Source organism: Hyperolius riggenbachi, chromosome 6, assembly GCF_040937935.1.
Source record: "Hyperolius riggenbachi isolate aHypRig1 chromosome 6, aHypRig1.pri, whole genome shotgun sequence".
Lineage (NCBI taxonomy): Eukaryota > Metazoa > Chordata > Amphibia > Anura > Hyperoliidae > Hyperolius > Hyperolius riggenbachi.
This window is the reverse complement of record NC_090651.1, coordinates 373,279,588-373,299,356: the sequence shown is the minus strand read 5'-3', so window position 1 is coordinate 373,299,356 and position 19,769 is coordinate 373,279,588. Positions and strand designations below refer to the sequence as shown.

Genomic DNA, 19,769 nt, shown 5'->3' with positions numbered 1-19,769 from the left:
AAAATGCTCCCACCTACAGGAGCGTATTCAGTTTGCTAAGGCTGTAACTGTGCAGGCGCAGAATGCTCCCACCTACGGGAGCGTATTCAGTTTGCTAAGGCTGTAACTGTGCAGGCGCAGAATGCTCCCACCTACGGGAGTCTATTCAGTTTGCTAAGGCTGTAACTGTGCAGGCGCAGAATGCTCCCACCTACGGGAGTCTATTCAGTTTGCTAAGGCTGTAACTGTGCAGGCGCAGAATGCTCCCACCTACGGGAGTGTATTCAGTTTGCTAAGGCTGTAACTGTGCAGGCGCTGAATGCTCCCACCTACAGGAGCGTATTCAGTTTGCTAAGGCTGCAACTGTGCAGGTGCAGAATGCTCCCACCTAAGGGAGTGTATTCAGTTTGCTAAGGCTGTAGCTGTGCAGGCGCAGAATGCTCCCACCTACAGGAGCGTATTCAGTTTGCTAAGGCTGTAACTGTGCAGGCGCAGAATGCTCCCACCTACAGGAGGGTATTCAGTTTGCTAAGGCTGTAACTGTGCAGGCGCAGAATGCTCCCACCTACAGTAGCGTATTCAGTTTGCTAAAGCTGTAACTGTGCAGGCACAGAATGCTCCCACCTACAGCAGGGTATTCAGTTTGCTAAGGCTGTAACTGTGCAGGCACAGAATGCTCCCACCTACAGGAGCGTATTCAGTTTGCTAAGGCTGTAACTGTGCAGGCCCAGAATGCTCCCACCTACGGGAGTGTATTCAGTTTGCTAAGGCTGTAACTGTGCAGGTGTAAAATGCTCCCACCTACGGAAGTCTATTCAGTTTGCTAAGGCTGTAACTGTGCAGGCGCAGAATGCTCCCACCTACAGGAGCGTATTCAGTTTGCTAAGGCTGTAACTGTGCAGGCGCAGAATGCTCCCACCTACAGGAGTGTATTCAGTTTGCTAAGGCTGTAACTGTGCAGGCGCAGAATGCTCCCACCTACAGGAGCGTATTCAGTTTGCTAAGGCTAACTGTGCAGGTGCAGAATGCTCCCACCTACGGTAGTGTATTCAGTTTGCTAAGGCTGTAACTGTGCAGGCGCAGAATGCTCCCACCTATGGGAGTGTATTCAGTTTGCTAAGGCTGTAACTGTGCAGGCGCAGAATGCTCCCACCTAGAGGAGCGTATTCAGTTTGCTAAGGCTGTAACTGTGCAGGCGCAGAATGCTCCCACCTACAGGAGCGTATTCAGTTTGCTAAGGCTGTAACTGTGCAGGCGCAGAATGCTTCCACCTACGGAAGTCTATTCAGTTTGCTAAGGCTGTAACTGTGCAGGCGCAGAATGCTCCCACCTACAGGAGTGTATTCAGTTTGCTAAGGCTGTAACTGTACAGGCGCAGAATGCTTCCACCTACAGGAGGGTATCCAATTTGCTAAGGCTGTAACTGTGCAGGCGCAGAATGCTCCCACCTACAGGAGGGTATCCAGTTTGCTAAGGCTGTAACTGTGCAGGCGCAGAATGCTTCCACCTACGGGAGTCTATTCAGTTTGCTAAGGCTGTAACTGTGCAGGCGCAGAATGCTCCCACCTACGGGAGTGTATTCAGTTTGCTAAGGCTGTAACTGTGCAGGCGCAGAATGCTCCCACCTACAGGAGGGTATCCAGTTTGCTAAGGCTGTAACTGTGCAGGCGCAGAATGCTCCCACCTACAGGAGGGTATCCAGTTTGCTAAGGCTGTAACTGTGCAGGCGCAGAATGCTCCAACCTACAGTAGCGTATTCAGTTTGCTAAAGCTGTAACTGTGCAGGCACAGAATGCTCCCACCTACAGCAGGGTATTCAGTTTGCTAAGGCTGTAACTGTGCAGGCACAGAATGCTCCCACCTACAGGAGCGTATTCAGTTTGCTAAGGCTGTAACTGTGCAGGCCCAGAATGCTCCCACCTACGGGAGTGTATTCAGTTTGCTAAGGCTGTAACTGTGCAGGTGCAGAATGCTCCCACCTACGGAAGTCTATTCAGTTTGCTAAGGCTGTAACTGTGCAGGCGCAGAATGCTCCCACCTACAGGAGCGTATTCAGTTTGCTAAGGCTGTAACTGTGCAGGCGCAGAATGCTCCCACCTACAGGAGCGTATTCAGTTTGCTAAGGCTGTAACTGTGCAGGCGCAGAATGCTCCCACCTACAGGAGCGTATTCAGTTTGCTAAGGCTGTAACTGTGCAGGCGCAGAATGCTCCCACCTACAGGAGGGTATCCAGTTTGCTAAGGCTGTAACTGTGCAGGCGCAGAATGCTCCCACCTACGGGAGTGTTTGCTAAGGCTGTAACTGTGCAGGCGCAGAATGCTCCCACCTACAGGAGTGTATTACGTTTGCTAAGGCTGTAACTGTGCAGGTGCAGAATGCTCCCACATACGGGAGCGTATTCAGTTTGCTAAGGCTGTAACTGTGCAGGTGCAGAATGCTCCCACCTACGGTAGTGTATTCAGTTTGCTAAGGCTGTAACTGTGCAGGCGCAGAATGCTCCCACCTATGGGAGTGTATTCAGTTTGCTAAGGCTGTAACTGTGCAGGCGCAGAATGCTCCCACCTAGAGGAGCGTATTCCGTTTGCTAAGGCTGTAACTGTGCAGGCGCAGAATGCTCCCACCTACAGGAGCGTATTCAGTTTGCTAAGGCTGTAACTGTGCAGGCGCAGAATGCTTTCACCTACGGAAGTCTATTCAGTTTGCTAAGGCTGCAACTGTGCAGGTGCAGAATGCTCCCACCTAAGGGAGTGTATTCAGTTTGCTAAGGCTGTAGCTGTGCAGGCGCAGAATGCTCCCACCTACAGGAGCGTATTCAGTTTGCTAAGGCTGTAACTGTGCAGGCGCAGAATGCTCCCACCTACAGGAGGGTATCCAGTTTGCTAAGGCTGTAACTGTGCAGGCGCAGAATGCTCCCACCTACAGTAGCGTATTCAGTTTGCTAAAGCTGTAACTGTGCAGGCACAGAATGCTCCCACCTACAGCAGGGTATTCAGTTTGCTAAGGCTGTAACTGTGCAGGCACAGAATGCTCCCACCTACAGGAGCGTATTCAGTTTGCTAAGGCTGTAACTGTGCAGGCCCAGAATGCTCCCACCTACGGGAGTGTATTCAGTTTGCTAAGGCTGTAACTGTGCAGGTGCAGAATGCTCCCACCTACGGAAGTCTATTCAGTTTGCTAAGGCTGTAACTGTGCAGGCGCAAAATGCTCCCACCTACAGGAGCGTATTCAGTTTGCTAAGGCTGTAACTGTGCAGGCGCAGAATGCTCCCACCTACAGGAGTGTATTCAGTTTGCTAAGGCTGTAACTGTGCAGGCGCAGAATGCTCCCACCTACAGGAGCGTATTCAGTTTGCTAAGGCTAACTGTGCAGGTGCAGAATGCTCCCACCTACGGTAGTGTATTCAGTTTGCTAAGGCTGTAACTGTGCAGGCGCAGAATGCTCCCACCTATGGGAGTGTATTCAGTTTGCTAAGGCTGTAACTGTGCAGGCGCAGAATGCTCCCACCTAGAGGAGCGTATTCAGTTTGCTAAGGCTGTAACTGTGCAGGCGCAGAATGCTCCCACCTACAGGAGCGTATTCAGTTTGCTAAGGCTGTAACTGTGCAGGCACAGAATGCTTCCACCTACGGAAGTCTATTCAGTTTGCTAAGGCTGTAACTGTGCAGGCGCAGAATGCTCCCACCTACATGATAATGGTAAGCCTACCACCCCCTTAAAACCCCCATACACCACCATCCCCCATACTCCATCCCCTCTTAACCTATTAAAATAATAGACACGGACTACTTGGCATTGGATTAATTTTAAGGCCATAGCAGCCCCTTTCTTTATTCAGCCAATTAACAATGTTCCAAACAAACCAAATAACCATCATAACCAAAATAACCAAAACAGCATTCACAAAGAGCTGGGGTAAGGGGTCCGGAGGCACCGAAAGTCTGTCTGTCATAACACCCGTGTGACATGCAGCCTTGTACCGGCCCCCAGCCGCGGAACTCGGCTCGGGGACAGCTGCATGCCCCAAAGTCGTCTCTCTTCACTCCGTTAAAACCGCCGGATTTGTCCCGCGACAAATCTCTTTCCCAATAAACCGACCTCCGGAGCCCCTTTTTACCCCTCCGGCTGCAATGACAAACAAAGACATACCACACAAAAACAGAAAATAAGGGAGGGAGGGTGGGAGCTTCTTCCTTCACGCTGCTCCAAGCCGGAAGTGCCCGCCTCCTTACATCCGCCGCCTGCCCGGGAAAATCCGCCTACACCTCCCAGCGCAGAGCTGCCCGCCCCTTGCCCCAGTTAACCCCTGCACCGCCCCAGCAATACATGGCGGCTACCCACTAGCCCACCTATCTAGCGCTACCCGGGGAGGGGGGACGGCTACCTCATCATGGCCGGGCCCTCCGCACTACGCTAGCTCCAGCTTCTGGCCCTATCTTGATAATGGTAAGCCTACCACCCCCTTAAAACCCCCATACACCACCATCCCCCATACTCCATCCCCTCTTAACCTATTAAAATAATAGACACGGACTACTTGGCATTGGATTAATTTTAAGGCCATAGCAGCCCCTTTCTTTATTCAGCCAATTAACAATGTTCCAAACAAACCAAATAACCATCATAACCAAAATAACCAAAACAGCATTCACAAAGAGCTGGGGTAAGGGGTCCGGAGGCACCGAAAGTCTGTCTGTCATAACACCCGTGTGACATGCAGCCTTGTACCGGCCCCCAGCCGCGGAACTCGGCTCGGGGACAGCTGCATGCCCCAAAGTCGTCTCTCTTCACTCCGTTAAAACCGCCGGATTTGTCCCGCGACAAATCTCTTTCCCAATAAACCGACCTCCGGAGCCCCTTTTTACCCCTCCACCACGAAAGGGCATGACCCCTTATGACCTTGAGGCCCCCAACCTCAAAGCTCTTTGTATCCCGTCTTCGATACCTAGGGCCCACAAGTCCATCCCAATGTCATTAAGATGCACCCCGTCCCTTCTAAGGAACAAACCAATGTCTTCCTCCAGTTCGAAATGACGGATAGCCAACCCCCCATTCCTGATAAAGAACCTGGCCACCTCCTTGTTCAATTTTATCCTTGCTTTGTTGACCTTTTGGACCGAATTAGCCAACCTCCAAAATTCCCGAGCCACAATGTCTGACCAAACTACAATGGTCTCGGGAAACAGGGACCGAACCCTCAAGAAATCAAATTTGATCTCCTTTATCACAATTCTGGTAGATCTAGCCGCCAGATCGTTCCCCCCAACGTGCAACACGAGGATGTCAGGGGCTCTATCTATGCGTGCCAACTTGTGAAGTTCCGGCAAAAGGCCGGGCCAAACCATCCCAGGGAAACCTATCCACCGAATACGTACCTGCTCCCTAGGGAAGCCAAGCTGCCGGCCCTCGGGCCTCACATCGGCCCTTCTCGCCCCCCTACTAACGTAGGAGTGTCCCACAATCCAGACGATGACCTGCGGACCTGCAACAAGAGAGAACAAACTAACAGCAATTGCCCTAGACCCATCTACCCCCACCCCACCTACACTAAGTGGGGCCTGATGTATGACTTGAAACGAGCCGACTCCCAGCGCCCAATCTGCTTTATGACCCCCTCGCTCAACCCCCAACGTGACGCCTCAGTAGCCGCACCAATCCGGAACGAGTGGGAGGCAAACTCCAGAAAAGGGAGGCCGAGTTGGCCTAAACATTTTCGAAACAATGCTACAAACTGAAAGCGAGACAACGCCGAGCCGTCCCGGTGCGCCAAAAACACCCGAGCCTGAGAGGGGCGAGCTGCCCCAAAACTCTGGACGTTATAATGAGGGCATAATGGGCCGCCAATCTGAAACAGGGTGATAGTCCGGCCCCTGCCTGCCTGGTCAGTTTTTGAGCGCGGCAGATAAATGGCGACCGTATCAGCATGAACGGAGATGTGTTCTGCAAGAATGCCTCCCACTCCCGCTTTGTTGCGGCTAACAAGCTCCCCTATTCTAAAGGCCCCGAAAAAAGCCAGCACGAAGGCGGTCTGAAATAGACCGCACTCATAACTGGAGGAACATACGCCCGGAAGTATCCCCACCAGCCTCCCCAGCAACTCAAACGTAACTGGGCGCCTGGCCTCCCTGCGAACCGACCCAGACCGGTAACCCCTAAGGGCCTGCCTAACCCGGAAATCTTTAGTTACATCTAAGAGCCCCCTGACCTTGAACCAAAAGGCCAGAGCCGATAACTTCTTAGCCACTGCCGATGCCGAAATACCCTCTACAAAATTATTCCCCAAGAAATACAGCAACAAACATAGCCGTTCTTCATCCGAAGCACAACCTCCTGCTTGAAACATCAAAGCGTCCCACGCATTCCACACTAACGTGTACGCTGCCGCTGACGACTCTGATATGGATCTCCCAATCATACAGGATACCGCTCGAAAGGAATCCTCCACGCCGCGGGCGGGCAAGGAACCCCACGCTCTTCCGCCGTGGGAACCGCAGCCCGGAATCTGTCCCACTGGAATCGAGAAAGTGCATCAGCAATGACATTGTCGACCCCAGGTAAATGCACAGCAAACAAGTAAATATTAAACCGCAAGCAATCCAACACCAATTGCCGCATCAGACTTATCACCGGGGGGGAAGATGCCGAACAGCTGTTCACTGCCAACACCACACCCATGTTGTCGCAGTTGAACCTCACCCGCTTGTTGGCCAGCTGCCTTCCCCAAATCTGTACCGCCACCACTATGGGGAATAACTCCAACAGCACCAGGTTGGACGTAAAACCCGCCTCCACCCAGGTTGTGTCCCAGGGAACTGCGCACCATTGGCCCGCGAAAAAGGCCCCGAAACCATGAGAGCCCGCCGCATCAGTAAACAGCTCTAACTCCGCATTGCTCACCGTGTCTTGCATCCACAGTGACTTGCAATTGAAATTAGTCAAGAAAATCAACCACACCTGTAGGTCGGCCTTGATGTCCGCGGTTAGCCGAATCCGGTGGTGTGGCGCCGACGCTCCTGCAGTCGCCATTGCCAGGCGCCTGCAGAAAATACGCCCCATGGGCATGATTCTGCAGGCGAAATTCAACTTGCCCAGCATAGACTGCACCTCCCTCAAAGTCATCTTTCTGCTACTGAGTGCCAATGAAATGGAATTCTTGAGGTTCACCACCTTATCAGCTGGCAAGCTGCATTCCATAGCAACGGTGTCTATAGTAATGCCCAAGAATTTCAACGCCGTGCCGGGTCCCTCCGTCTTTTCCTCGGCGAGTGGGACCCCGAAGCGCTCACATACGTGCCGCATAGTCGCCAATGCGTACGCACAATCAGGAGAGTCTGCTGCACCCATGAACAAAAAATCGTCGAGGTAGTGTATAATTGACTGCACACTCGAATCATCCTTCACTACCCATTCCAAAAAAGTGCTAAACCTCTCGAAATAAGCACATGAAATGGAGCACCCCATGGGCAGACACCTATCCACAAAGTACTCTCCTTTCCAAAAACAACCCAACAAACGGAAACTTGAAGGATGAACCGGCAGTAACCTAAAAGCTGATTCGATATCAGTCTTTGCCAGTAACGCCCCTTGACCCAGACGCCTGACCCAACTCAAAGCCGCATCGAATGAGGTGTACACCACCGATGCATCATCACCCGACAATCCATCATTGACAGATGAACCGCGAGGAAAAGACAAGTGGTGGATTAGGCGGAACGATCCCGGTTCTTTTTTAGGAACCACGCCCAGCGGTGACACGATCAGATCAACCAGAGGGCGAGAAGGGAACGGACCCGCCAATCGACCCATTGCCACCTCCTTAGCCAATTTCTTGTCCACGACACCCGGCAACTCATAGGCGGACTTCAAGTTCCTAAAGGGGGGGGCCGACCGCAACGAACAACTACTGGGAATCCGGAACCCCTCCTCAAAACCCGCCCTCAGGAACTCCGCCGCCTCGTGGTCGGGATACCTACTTAGAAACTGTGCCATCACCTCCCCCTTCACTGGCGTCATCCCTTTTTCGCGCAGAATCCCCCGACTTCTCCCTTCGCTGCTTGTAACATCTGGAAGCCGCGTGTGAGCCTCCGCAATGGGAGCACTCATGCTTGAACCGGCAGGACTGGCCAAAACGACAAGCTCCATCGTTGTATTGCCAACAGGTACCCTTTCCACGGGTCGCCGGCTGGCCGGCGGGGGCCGACCCTCCGGCTGTTGCTGGAAAGGACTGAGAGGCCCTTGCCGGAATCATCAACCGCATCCACAAGGTGATATCCTTATGGTCCCACCGAACCTCCGGCCGTACCGCCTTTGTCTGCCTAAACTGCTCGTCATACCGCAGCCAGGCATTCCCCCCGTACGACCGGTAGGCCTCCCCGATCGAATCCATGTAACCAAACAGCGCTGTGCAATGCTCAGGCTGCTTTTCCCCTGTCACGCTTGCAAGGATTGAGAAAGCCTGGAACCAATTCTGGAAGGTCCGGGGTATCAATCTATAGCGCCGTTCCTCCTCCCTCTTCTTCTCGTCCGGCTTACCCTTATCCAGATTGAACTTCTCCAGCTGGAGGAGCGAAAATATCTCAATATATTCGCCCTTCCAGATTCGCTCCTTCACTTCCTGCTTCAAATGAGAACCAAGAAGGCCATTGAAACAAACGTACAGTTCCGCATGCGACGCATCTGCCAGTCGCACTTGGCCTGCACCCCCATCAACAGAAGAGCCGCTGGCTGCCCCTTCCGTCTGCACCGCCACCTCCGCCTGGACACTACTCAAACCCAACGCCGCGGGTGGAGCCACCTGAACCACCCCCTGTACGGCCAGACCTACTCCTTGCGCCCCTCCATGTACCAGCCCCACCTGAGGGGCCGCTCCCGGGGGTGCCAAAGACCAAGCCCCCACGGGTGAGAGGGGCGATCCCATTGGTAACAACCCCGACGCCCCCGCCGGCATGTAAGGTGAAGGCTGCACCTGCGCTAACTGCGACCCCGCTGGCGCTGCTAGGGTACCAGCCCCACCCTGTCTTCCCCCGCAAATCCCCAACAATAAAGTGGCTAAGGCATTAACTGCGGCTAGATTGGCCTCACCTGGCTGCTCCGGACGCATGTCCCTGCCAGCCGTCACTCCGGATCCACCCGCTGCGACGTTGTCATCATCCTCTACAGAATCCAACTCGGAGCCAGAGCCGTTATCCGCTGGGGGGCCCCTGCCGTGCTGTGCGTGCTGAGCCTGTGGCCGCTGATCACCTCTGCCCGACTTGCTCTTCTGCCTGCTGGATCCTCCCGACTTTCCCTTGCTGGTGGAGCTCCTGCTCGCACCGTGCGCTTGGTGGGTCGCCGCCGCGGAGGGGAGGGCGGCACCCGTGGGGTTGGAGTCCTTCCGTTGGGCCCGCTTAGTCTGCCGCGCAGCGCGGGGACTAAGGGCCGCATCACCTCTCGCCTGCTGTGTATGTGAAGAGCCGGCCGCGCTGGATGGCCCTTCTCCTGCTGCCTCATGCCGTTGGTTGGGATTCCTCCCGCCAGCCCCCTTGCCCTTGGACAACCGTTTTGCAGGGGGAGGCGGAGGGTCCCTAGGGGGGCTCCCTGAGCGGCGCCGGGGCCCGGCATGGTGCTCTGGGCTGAGCCTATCCGGGGGCCTGGACTGCCTCCTCTCTTCGCTTCTCCCCTCACCTGCTTGCTCGGATGGAGCGCTGGGTGCCGCAGCCGCGGGTGGCTCGCTGGCCGCCGCAGCCTCCGCCGTTGTGCCTGCTCCTATCGCCGCCAGCTGGACCTGGACCCACGAGGGGCCCCTTGACTCCGCTTCCGCCCGGATCCTGGCCACCAAACGGTCTAAATCTGCCATAGTTGCGGGGGCACAGGCGGGCGTCCGGCAAGCAGCTTCTTCCTTCACGCTCATCCAAGCCGGAAGTGCCCGCCTCCTTACATCCGCCGCCTGCCCGGGAAAATCCGCCTACACCTCCCAGCGCAGAGCTGCCCGCCCCTTGCCCCAGTTAACCCCTGCACCGCCCCAGCAATACATGGCGGCTACCCACTAGCCCACCTATCTAGCGCTACCCGGGGAGGGGGGACGGCTACCTCATCATGGCCGGGCCCTCCGCACTACGCTAGCTCCAGCTTCTGGCCCTATCTGGAGTGTATTCAGTTTGCTAAGGCTGTAACTGTACAGGCGCAGAATGCTTCCACCTACAGGAGGGTATCCAATTTGCTAAGGCTGTAACTGTGCAGGCGCAGAATGCTCCCACCTACAGGAGGGTATCCAGTTTGCTAAGGCTGTAACTGTGCAGGCGCAGAATGCTTCCACCTACGGGAGTCTATTCAGTTTGCTAAGGCTGTAACTGTGCAGGCGCAGAATGCTCCCACCTACGGGAGTGTATTCAGTTTGCTAAGGCTGTAACTGTGCAGGCGCAGAATGCTCCCACCTACAGGAGCGTATTCAGTTTGCTAAGGCTGTAACTGTGCAGGCGCAGAATGCTTCCACCTTCGGGAGTCTATTCAGTTTGCTAAGGCTGTAACTGTGCAGGCGTAGAATGCTTCCACCTACAGGAGCGTATTCAGTTTGCTACGGCTGTAGCCTGTAACTGTACAGGCGCAGAATGCTCCCACCTACAGGAGGGTATTCAGTTTGCTAAGGCTGTAACTGTGCAGGCGCAGAATGCTCCCACCTACCGGAGCGTATTCAGTTTGCTAAGGCTGTAACTGTGCAGGCGCAGAATGCTCCCACCTACAGGAGGGTATTCAGTTTGCTAAGGCTGTATCTGTGCAGGCGCACAATGCTCCCCCCTACGGGAGCGTATTCAGTATGCTAAGGCTGTAACTGTGCAGGCGTAGAATGCTCCCACCTACGGAAGTCTATTCAGTTTGCTAAGGCTGTAACTGTGCAGGTGCAGAATGCTCCCACCTACGGAAGTCTATTCAGTTTGCTAAGGCTGTAACTGTGCAGGCGCAGAATGCTCCCACCTACAGGAGCGTATTCAGTTTGCTAAGGCTGTAACTGTGCAGGCGCAGAATGCTCCCACCTACAGGAGTGTATTCAGTTTGCTAAGGCTGTAACTGTGCAGGCGCAGAATGCTCCCACCTACAGGAGCGTATTCAGTTTGCTAAGGCTGTAACTGTGCAGGCGCAGAATGCTCCCACCTACAGGAGCGTATTCAGTTTGCTAGGGCTGTAACTGTGCAGGCGCAGAATGCTCCCACCTATGGGAGCGTATTCAGTTTGCTAAGGCTGTAACTGTGCAGGTGTAGAATGCTCCCACCTACAGGAGCGTATTCAGTTTGCTAAGGCTGTAACTGTGCAGGCGCAGAATGCTCCCACCTACGGGAGCGTATTCAGTTTGCTAAGGCTGTAACTGTGCAGGCGCAGAATGCTCCCACCTACGGGAGTCTATTCAGTTTGCTAAGGCTGTAACTATGCAGGCGCAGAATGCTCCCACCTACGGGAGTCTATTCAGTTTGCTAAGGCTGTAACTGTGCAGGCGCAGAATGCTCCCACCTACGGGAGTGTATTCAGTTTGCTAAGGCTGTAACTGTGCAGGCGCAGAATGCTCCCACCTACAGGAGCCTATTCAGTTTGCTAAGGCTGCAACTCTGCAGGCGCAGAATGCTCCCACCTACGGGAGTGTATTCAGTTTGCTAAGGCTGTAACTGTGCAGGCGCAGAATGCTCCCACCTACAGGAGCGTATTCAGTTTGCTAAGGCTGTAACTGTGCAGGCGCAGAATGCTCCCACCTACAGGAGGGTATCCAGTTTGCTAAGGCTGTAACTGTGCAGGCGCAGAATGCTCCCACCTACAGTAGCGTATTCAGTTTGCTAAGGCTGTAACTGTGCAGGCGCAGAATGCTTCCACCTACGGAAGTCTATTCAGTTTGCTAAGGCTGCAACTGTGCAGGTGCAGAATGCTCCCACCTAAGGGAGTGTATTCAGTTTGCTAAGGCTGTAGCTGTGCAGGCGCAGAATGCTCCCACCTACAGGAGCGTATTCAGTTTGCTAAGGCTGTAACTGTGCAGGCGCAGAATGCTCCCACCTACAGGAGGGTATCCAGTTTGCTAAGGCTGTAACTGTGCAGGCGCAGAATGCTCCCACCTACAGTAGCGTATTCAGTTTGCTAAAGCTGTAACTGTGCAGGCACAGAATGCTCCCACCTACAGCAGGGTATTCAGTTTGCTAAGGCTGTAACTGTGCAGGCACAGAATGCTCCCACCTACAGGAGCGTATTCAGTTTGCTAAGGCTGTAACTGTGCAGGCCCAGAATGCTCCCACCTACGGGAGTGTATTCAGTTTGCTAAGGCTGTAACTGTGCAGGTGCAGAATGCTCCCACCTACGGAAGTCTATTCAGTTTGCTAAGGCTGTAACTGTGCAGGCGCAGAATGCTCCCACCTACAGGAGCGTATTCAGTTTGCTAAGGCTGTAACTGTGCAGGCGCAGAATGCTCCCACCTACAGGAGTGTATTCAGTTTGCTAAGGCTGTAACTGTGCAGGCGCAGAATGCTCCCACCTACAGGAGCGTATTCAGTTTGCTAAGGCTAACTGTGCAGGTGCAGAATGCTCCCACCTACGGTAGTGTATTCAGTTTGCTAAGGCTGTAACTGTGCAGGCGCAGAATGCTCCCACCTATGGGAGTGTATTCAGTTTGCTAAGGCTGTAACTGTGCAGGCGCAGAATGCTCCCACCTAGAGGAGCGTATTCAGTTTGCTAAGGCTGTAACTGTGCAGGCGCAGAATGCTCCCACCTACAGGAGCGTATTCAGTTTGCTAAGGCTGTAACTGTGCAGGCGCAGAATGCTTCCACCTACGGAAGTCTATTCAGTTTGCTAAGGCTGTAACTGTGCAGGCGCAGAATGCTCCCACCTACAGGAGTGTATTCAGTTTGCTAAGGCTGTAACTGTACAGGCGCAGAATGCTTCCACCTACAGGAGGGTATCCAATTTGCTAAGGCTGTAACTGTGCAGGCGCAGAATGCTCCCACCTACAGGAGGGTATCCAGTTTGCTAAGGCTGTAACTGTGCAGGCGCAGAATGCTTCCACCTACGGGAGTCTATTCAGTTTGCTAAGGCTGTAACTGTGCAGGCGCAGAATGCTCCCACCTACGGGAGTGTATTCAGTTTGCTAAGGCTGTAACTGTGCAGGCGCAGAATGCTCCCACCTACAGGAGCGTATTCAGTTTGCTAAGGCTGTAACTGTGCAGGCGCAGAATGCTTCCACCTTCGGGAGTCTATTCAGTTTGCTAAGGCTGTAACTGTGCAGGCGTAGAATGCTTCCACCTACAGGAGCGTATTCAGTTTGCTACGGCTGTAACCAGAGCCGGGACAAGGTCCTCCAGCACCCAAGGCTGAGACACCAAAGTGCGCCCCTCCATCCCTGCCACCCCAACCGTCACACACTGATTACTATTAGACTAAGAGGCGCCACAGGGCCCACAACCTCCCCAACACCTTAATATCTAGTTATCTGGCTTGCAGTCACTGATATGTATCCCCTTTTCTTATTTCTTTCTGCTTCAAACACAATTAGGAATGACAGCTGAATGACTTGTGCGCCCCCTCCTACACTGCGCCCTGAGGCTGGAGCCTCTCCAGCCTATGCCTCGGCCCGGCCCTGGCTGTAACTGTACAGGCGCCGAATGCTCCCACCTACAGGAGGGTATTCAGTTTGCTAAGGCTGTAACTGTGCAGGCGCAGAATGCTCCCACCTACCGGAGCGTATTCAGTTTGCTAAGGCTGTAACTGTGCAGGCGCAGAATGCTCCCACCTACAGGAGGGTATTCAGTTTGCTAAGGCTGTATCTGTGCAGGCGCACAATGCTCCCCCCTACGGGAGCGTATTCAGTATGCTAAGGCTGTAACTGTGCAGGCGTAGAATGCTCCCACCTACGGAAGTCTATTCAGTTTGCTAAGGCTGTAACTGTGCAGGTGCAGAATGCTCCCACCTACGGAAGTCTATTCAGTTTGCTAAGGCTGTAACTGTGCAGGCGCAGAATGCTCCCACCTACAGGAGCGTATTCAGTTTGCTAAGGCTGTAACTGTGCAGGCGCAGAATGCTCCCACCTACAGGAGTGTATTCAGTTTGCTAAGGCTGTAACTGTGCAGGCGCAGAATGCTCCCACCTACAGGAGCGTATTCAGTTTGCTAAGGCTGTAACTGTGCAGGCGCAGAATGCTCCCACCTACAGGAGCGTATTCAGTTTGCTAGGGCTGTAACTGTGCAGGCGCAGAATGCTCCCACCTATGGGAGCGTATTCAGTTTGCTAAGGCTGTAACTGTGCAGGTGTAGAATGCTCCCACCTACGGGAGCGTATTCAGTTTGCTAAGGCTGTAACTGTGCAGGCGCAGAATGCTCCCACCTACGGGAGCGTATTCAGTTTGCTAAGGCTGTAACTGTGCAGGCGCAGAATGCTCCCACCTACGGGAGTCTATTCAGTTTGCTAAGGCTGTAACTGTGCAGGCGCAGAATGCTCCCACCTACGGGAGTCTATTCAGTTTGCTAAGGCTGTAACTGTGCAGGCGCAGAATGCTCCCACCTACGGGAGTGTATTCAGTTTGCTAAGGCTGTAACTGTGCAGGCGCAGAATGCTCCCACCTACAGGAGCCTATTCAGTTTGCTAAGGCTGCAACTCTGCAGGCGCAGAATGCTCCCACCTACGGGAGTGTATTCAGTTTGCTAAGGCTGTAACTGTGCAGGCGCAGAATGCTCCCACCTACAGGAGCGTATTCAGTTTGCTAAGGCTGTAACTGTGCAGGCGCAGAATGCTCCCACCTACAGGAGGGTATCCAGTTTGCTAAGGCTGTAACTGTGCAGGCGCAGAATGCTCCCACCTACAGTAGTGTATTCAGTTTGCTAAGGCTGTAACTGTGCAGGCACAGAATGCTCCCACGTACAGCAGGGTATTCAGTTTGCTAAGGCTGTAACTGTGCAGGCGCAGAATGCTCCCACCTACAGGAGCGTATTCAGTTTGCTAAGGCTGTAACTGTGCAGGCCCAGAATGCTCCCACCTACGAGAGTGTATTCAGTTTGCTAAGGCTGTGACTGTGCAGGCGCAGAATGCACCCACCTACAGGAGTGTATTCAGTTAGCTAAGGCTGCAACTGTGCAGGCACAGAATGCTCCCACCTACAGCAGGGTATTCAGTTTGCTAATCCCCACACCGTAAATACCTGGAGAACTCGTGTGCTAGGTCCCTTGGACCTGTAACTGGCCGGTGCCTTGTCTCAGCCGGATTGCTTCTACGGCTTCAGGAAATCACCACTAAAACACAAGAGACGGCACACCACTGGCTGCAATGAAATTGCTGTATTCGGAACAAGCGTACACAGAATGCTCCCACCTATGGGAGTGTATTCAGTTTGCTAAGGCTGTAACTGTACAGGTGCAGAATGCTCCCACCTACGGGAGTGTACTGAGGGGGTGCCTGTGGCCTGGACTGTGGATGCGCATTGGAGCGCAACTGATGACAACTGGGGAAATTGCCAGAGAGAAGATTGCAGAAGAACGGAGCAGCCCAGGAGAAAGACAATGGAGCCCACATCCTACAGGGGGCTGGAGGAAGCGCACGCTAAATTTAGATGATTAGATTTAAGTCTCAAGGTTCCGTCAGGCCTTGTTCACATTGCTTTCGGATTGCATTAGTGTTCGTTGAGATTGTGCCAGTGACAAGAATAAATGGCAGGGCATGCACACCCAAAAATCAGAAGAAACAATTTCCAAGTTAACTATTAGCGTTTATTATTCAAAAAGTATTAAAAAGTATATTAAAAATTACATGGGATGGCCACCCCGTCACACCACACTGCTCAAATCACCAAACATACAACAACCAGACACACGCCGGCATCTAGCCCTAATCTAAGCAGAAATGCAGGGTGTGTTGAACGGAAGCAGGAAATTTGGGCGCATGAGGCAGGTGGACAAAAAGGGCGCCGCCATTCACTCCCATAATAAATATCGTTTAATTGGCGCCCAACAGGAAAAAATAACGTTTTAAAAGCGGCGCCCGGAGACTTTTAATGTTTTATAACCGCTTCTCATGATTACACATTATTTAATGATTTATAATTTTTTACACATTATTTTTAAACGAAAAACAGTACAATATTTTTAAAACATTATTTTTTAACGAAAAATTGTAAAATTTTTCTTTTTCAAAACATTATTTTTAAACGAAAAACCGCACAATATTTTTTAAAACGTTATTAATGCTTATCACAGGGGGTCTTAGGTTTAAGCACCACCAGGGGGGTCTTAGCGTTAGGCACCACCAGGGGGGTCTTAGGTTTAAGCACCACCAGGGGGGTCTTAGGTTTAGGCACCACCAGGGGGGTCTTAGGTTTAGGCACCACCAGGGGGGTCTTAGGGTTAGGCACCACCAGGGGGGTCTTAGGTTTAGGCACCAACAGGGGGGTCTTAGGTTTAGGCACCACCAGGGGGGGTCTTAGGTTTAGGCACCAACAGGGGGGTGTTAGGTTTAGGCACCAACAGGGGGTTCTTAGGTTTAGGCACCACCAGGGGAGTCTTAGGTTTAGGCACCACCAGGGGGGTCTTAGGTTTAGGCACCACCTAAACCTAAGACCCCCCAGGGGGGTCTTAGGTTTAGGCACCACCAGGGGGGTCTTAGGTTTAGGCACCACCCGGGGGGTCTAGGGGTTAGGGATAGGTACAGGGAGGGTTCTGTGTGAGAGTAGGGTTAGGTATAGCTTTAGTAACATTCTTATTAATGTTTTATAAAATGTTATTATAAATATCACTTTTTAAACAGGGAAGATTAACGTTTGTACAATTGCCGATTTCATACACATTATTTAATGATTTATAACTTTATAAAACATTATTTTTAAACGAAATATAGCACAATTTTTTTTTAAAACGTTATTCATGATTATCGTTTAAAACCGTGCGCCCTTTTTTCCCGGCGCCCTTCTTTAACGTACGCGTGTTGAACTGCGTATAATCAATACGCCATGTCCATCTCCAGAATGACTCGGGAAGGTCAGGCAAAGACTAAATGCAGGGACATTCCAGCAAGGTCAGCACCAGCCTGGATATCAGTTTTGCAGGAATCATGCAGCTAAGCAACAAGCAGTTCAGCCCTCAAAGCATGGCATGGCAGGCAGAAGTATCACAAATAGCAGTCACCAAGACGATGTCTGACCAGGATGTACCTACAGATCATCACATGTGCTCCATAGCATGGAATATAAAAGGCCAATCATCTCGCCATGACATCACAAATGTATGGAAAAGTTCATCTCACCATGTTCCTGGGTGACGACTGCATAGCATGCTGGCCACCAAACCAAGCTGGTGCTCTGGGGTGAAGAGGACATGTACCTTGAAAGTTTCCTTTGTCAGCATGTAGCGGTGCAGGTTGCTATGAGGTTCCAGGCTGCTAGCAGTGTTTGTCCCCGTCTCCTGTGGAGGCAGTGTTGCTGGAGGAGGCGATGGCATGGGCCTCACTAGGGTGTCTGAGCAGAGGTCGGGACGGCGTGGAGTCCCATGCGAGGCGGGCAGCTTCCCCGACGTTTTGCCGGCTTTCTCAAGGGCCGTGCATTAGTGTTCGCATTGGGCCTTTTTTAAGCGGTTTTTCCCCTTTCCCAGCGATTACCTGTGCGCTGCATTTTTTGTAAAAGCGCTTTTCTTCGCACTTTTGCTGAGCGATTGCGTCTTTGCACTTCCTGACAGGAAGTCAGGAAGTGAACTCTTTGAACCGGAAAATAATACATACAATGTATTTATTCTTAAAAGCGTGAACGCAATCGCCGCACAAAGATTTTGTGCGTGTTTTGCGTTTTTCATATACCTACCATTGACGCAAAATTGCCTCAAAAATGGCCCATGCAGCGCTTTTCTGAGTGGATCGGAAACGAACCGCTCAGATGTCAGCTCTCCCATAGAGAATCATTGCACAAGCGTTTTTAGGGCGATTTTGAAAATTGCCCGCGCTTGAAAAAAGGGCAAAAACACCCTTATGGTGCCCATACATGATACAATAAAAACATTCGATGTTCCTGTTTATTCGATCTAAATGATCGAATCGAATGAAAGTTGAAAACATTTTTTTTTTTCGATCAAGAAATTTGAACGATTATCCTGTTTTTTCGAGAAAAATCTGATCGGACATGCTGGAAAAATCTTTATATTCGATCTAACGGAATAATCAAACTAAATTATCTAATTGAAAAAAAATGAAAAATTGTACCATGTATGGCCATTGACCACCCTTAGTGTGAATGAGCCCTCAATGATTTTATTTAAAATTGTTTTATAATTCTTATGTGTCTAATTATGAACTTTTTGTGATGAACAGATGACAGTGAAGGTACGTCACAAGAGGACAGGGAGACTCAGGGATCTCACACTGGGCCAGGTAAGAGACAATTAAATCTATTCTAAAAACGCTTTTTATAGAGTGTTAATACTTACTGAGCTAATTAGCTGATAATTAGGGATGCTCAAATCCGAATCTGGGTGAATCCCGATAGTTGCTATCCGGATATCTCCCAGTTACCTGTGCGGGGTTGGGGGTCAAGCTTACCTGTCTGGCGTCTTCTTCAGTCCGTCCCTCAGCGCCTCCCACAATGCGTCCCACGCGGCAGTCACGTGACTACAAACACTTCCTCCTTCTGTGTTGAAGGAGGAAGTGTTTGTAGTCGCATGGACCGCATCGTGGGAGGCGCCGAGGTACGGACCTAAGAAGACGTCAGACAGGTAAGCTTGACGCCCCGCCCACCCCGCACAGGTTTACTGGGTGAAATCCGGATAGCAACTATCGGGTTTCACCCGGATTTGGATTTGAGCATCTCTACTGATAATCAGTATCATTGTGCATTTATGCTGAACATAGGATTGTTATTGTCTATCAACTGTCTGTACTGTGTTACTCAAAATAATTTTTACAGTAATTTTTCACCTTCTTTTTGTATGTTTTTTTTTTTTTCCATTGCAAAGTGCTTAAAAGTTATTTTAAATTAAAGATGAGAAATTATCTCCTAGGAGAAAACGCGAGAGCAAAGGCGAATTACATATGGGCCAATTTCTGCTATTGTTTGACATGAATTGATTTTGGATTAACTTATTAATGGAATCCTACTGACGACTACTATTTACATTCTAGTGTCACTGTGCACTTTTTATATAAGTATTACTGGCTATTACTGGCATCGTTGCTGAGAAGGATCTGACCCGTTCCAGGCAGCAGGTCAGACCAGCCCCAATATTTGGAACTGGATTTCCCAGGTAGCATAGCGGCTGGTTGAGGCTCTAAGCCATGAAAACTACTTTGACAGCAAAAAACTACATTACCCATGATACTTTTCGGCCTGTTGGAGCTGCTAGGGGATGGGTCAGGTGACTGCTTCTTCCCAATGAGTAGAACCCAAGGCACTGAAACACTATGGGAGTATGATCCTGCAGCAGTGGTGGGCCGAAATTTTGCATATGTGAAATTTTGCATCGGAATTTGCATTAACGCATCGTAATCGTAATGCGAAATTTCGGGGAAAATCGTAATTGATTTCGTATGTAGTAGTCGATTTTCATAATTTCGCGTAATTTTCGGTGTAATTTTCACGTAATTTTGTGCCGACTTTAGCGGTTAATAGCAAAGCTCCCATACATGCTATTGCTACCCAAATTGGTACATATGTTAGGGAGAATACAAGTCAGATAAAGAATTTTTCAAAAATACATTGTAGTTTTTGAGAAAATCGATTTGAAAAAATGCAAAGAAAAATCGTTTTTTCACAAAAATGTTGCAACTTTTTATGCGAAATTACGAATGACTATGAAATCAATTTAGTTTGCAAATCGTAATTTTGT

At 51.3% G+C, this 19,769-nt stretch overlaps 1 protein-coding gene across 4 annotated transcripts in view; it reads left to right on the top strand.

Moving 5' to 3' along the window:
* Nucleotides 1-19,769, top strand: part of LOC137521951 (zonadhesin-like) — a 173,262-nt gene that overhangs the window by 116,152 nt on the left and 37,341 nt on the right. For all 4 annotated transcript variants that reach the window (XM_068241908.1, XM_068241910.1, XM_068241909.1 and 1 more), the window contains one exon: nt 18,259-18,318. In XM_068241908.1, coding sequence (XP_068098009.1) covers nt 18,259-18,318 — 60 coding nt within the window. The remainder of the gene's footprint in view (nt 1-18,258; nt 18,319-19,769) is intronic.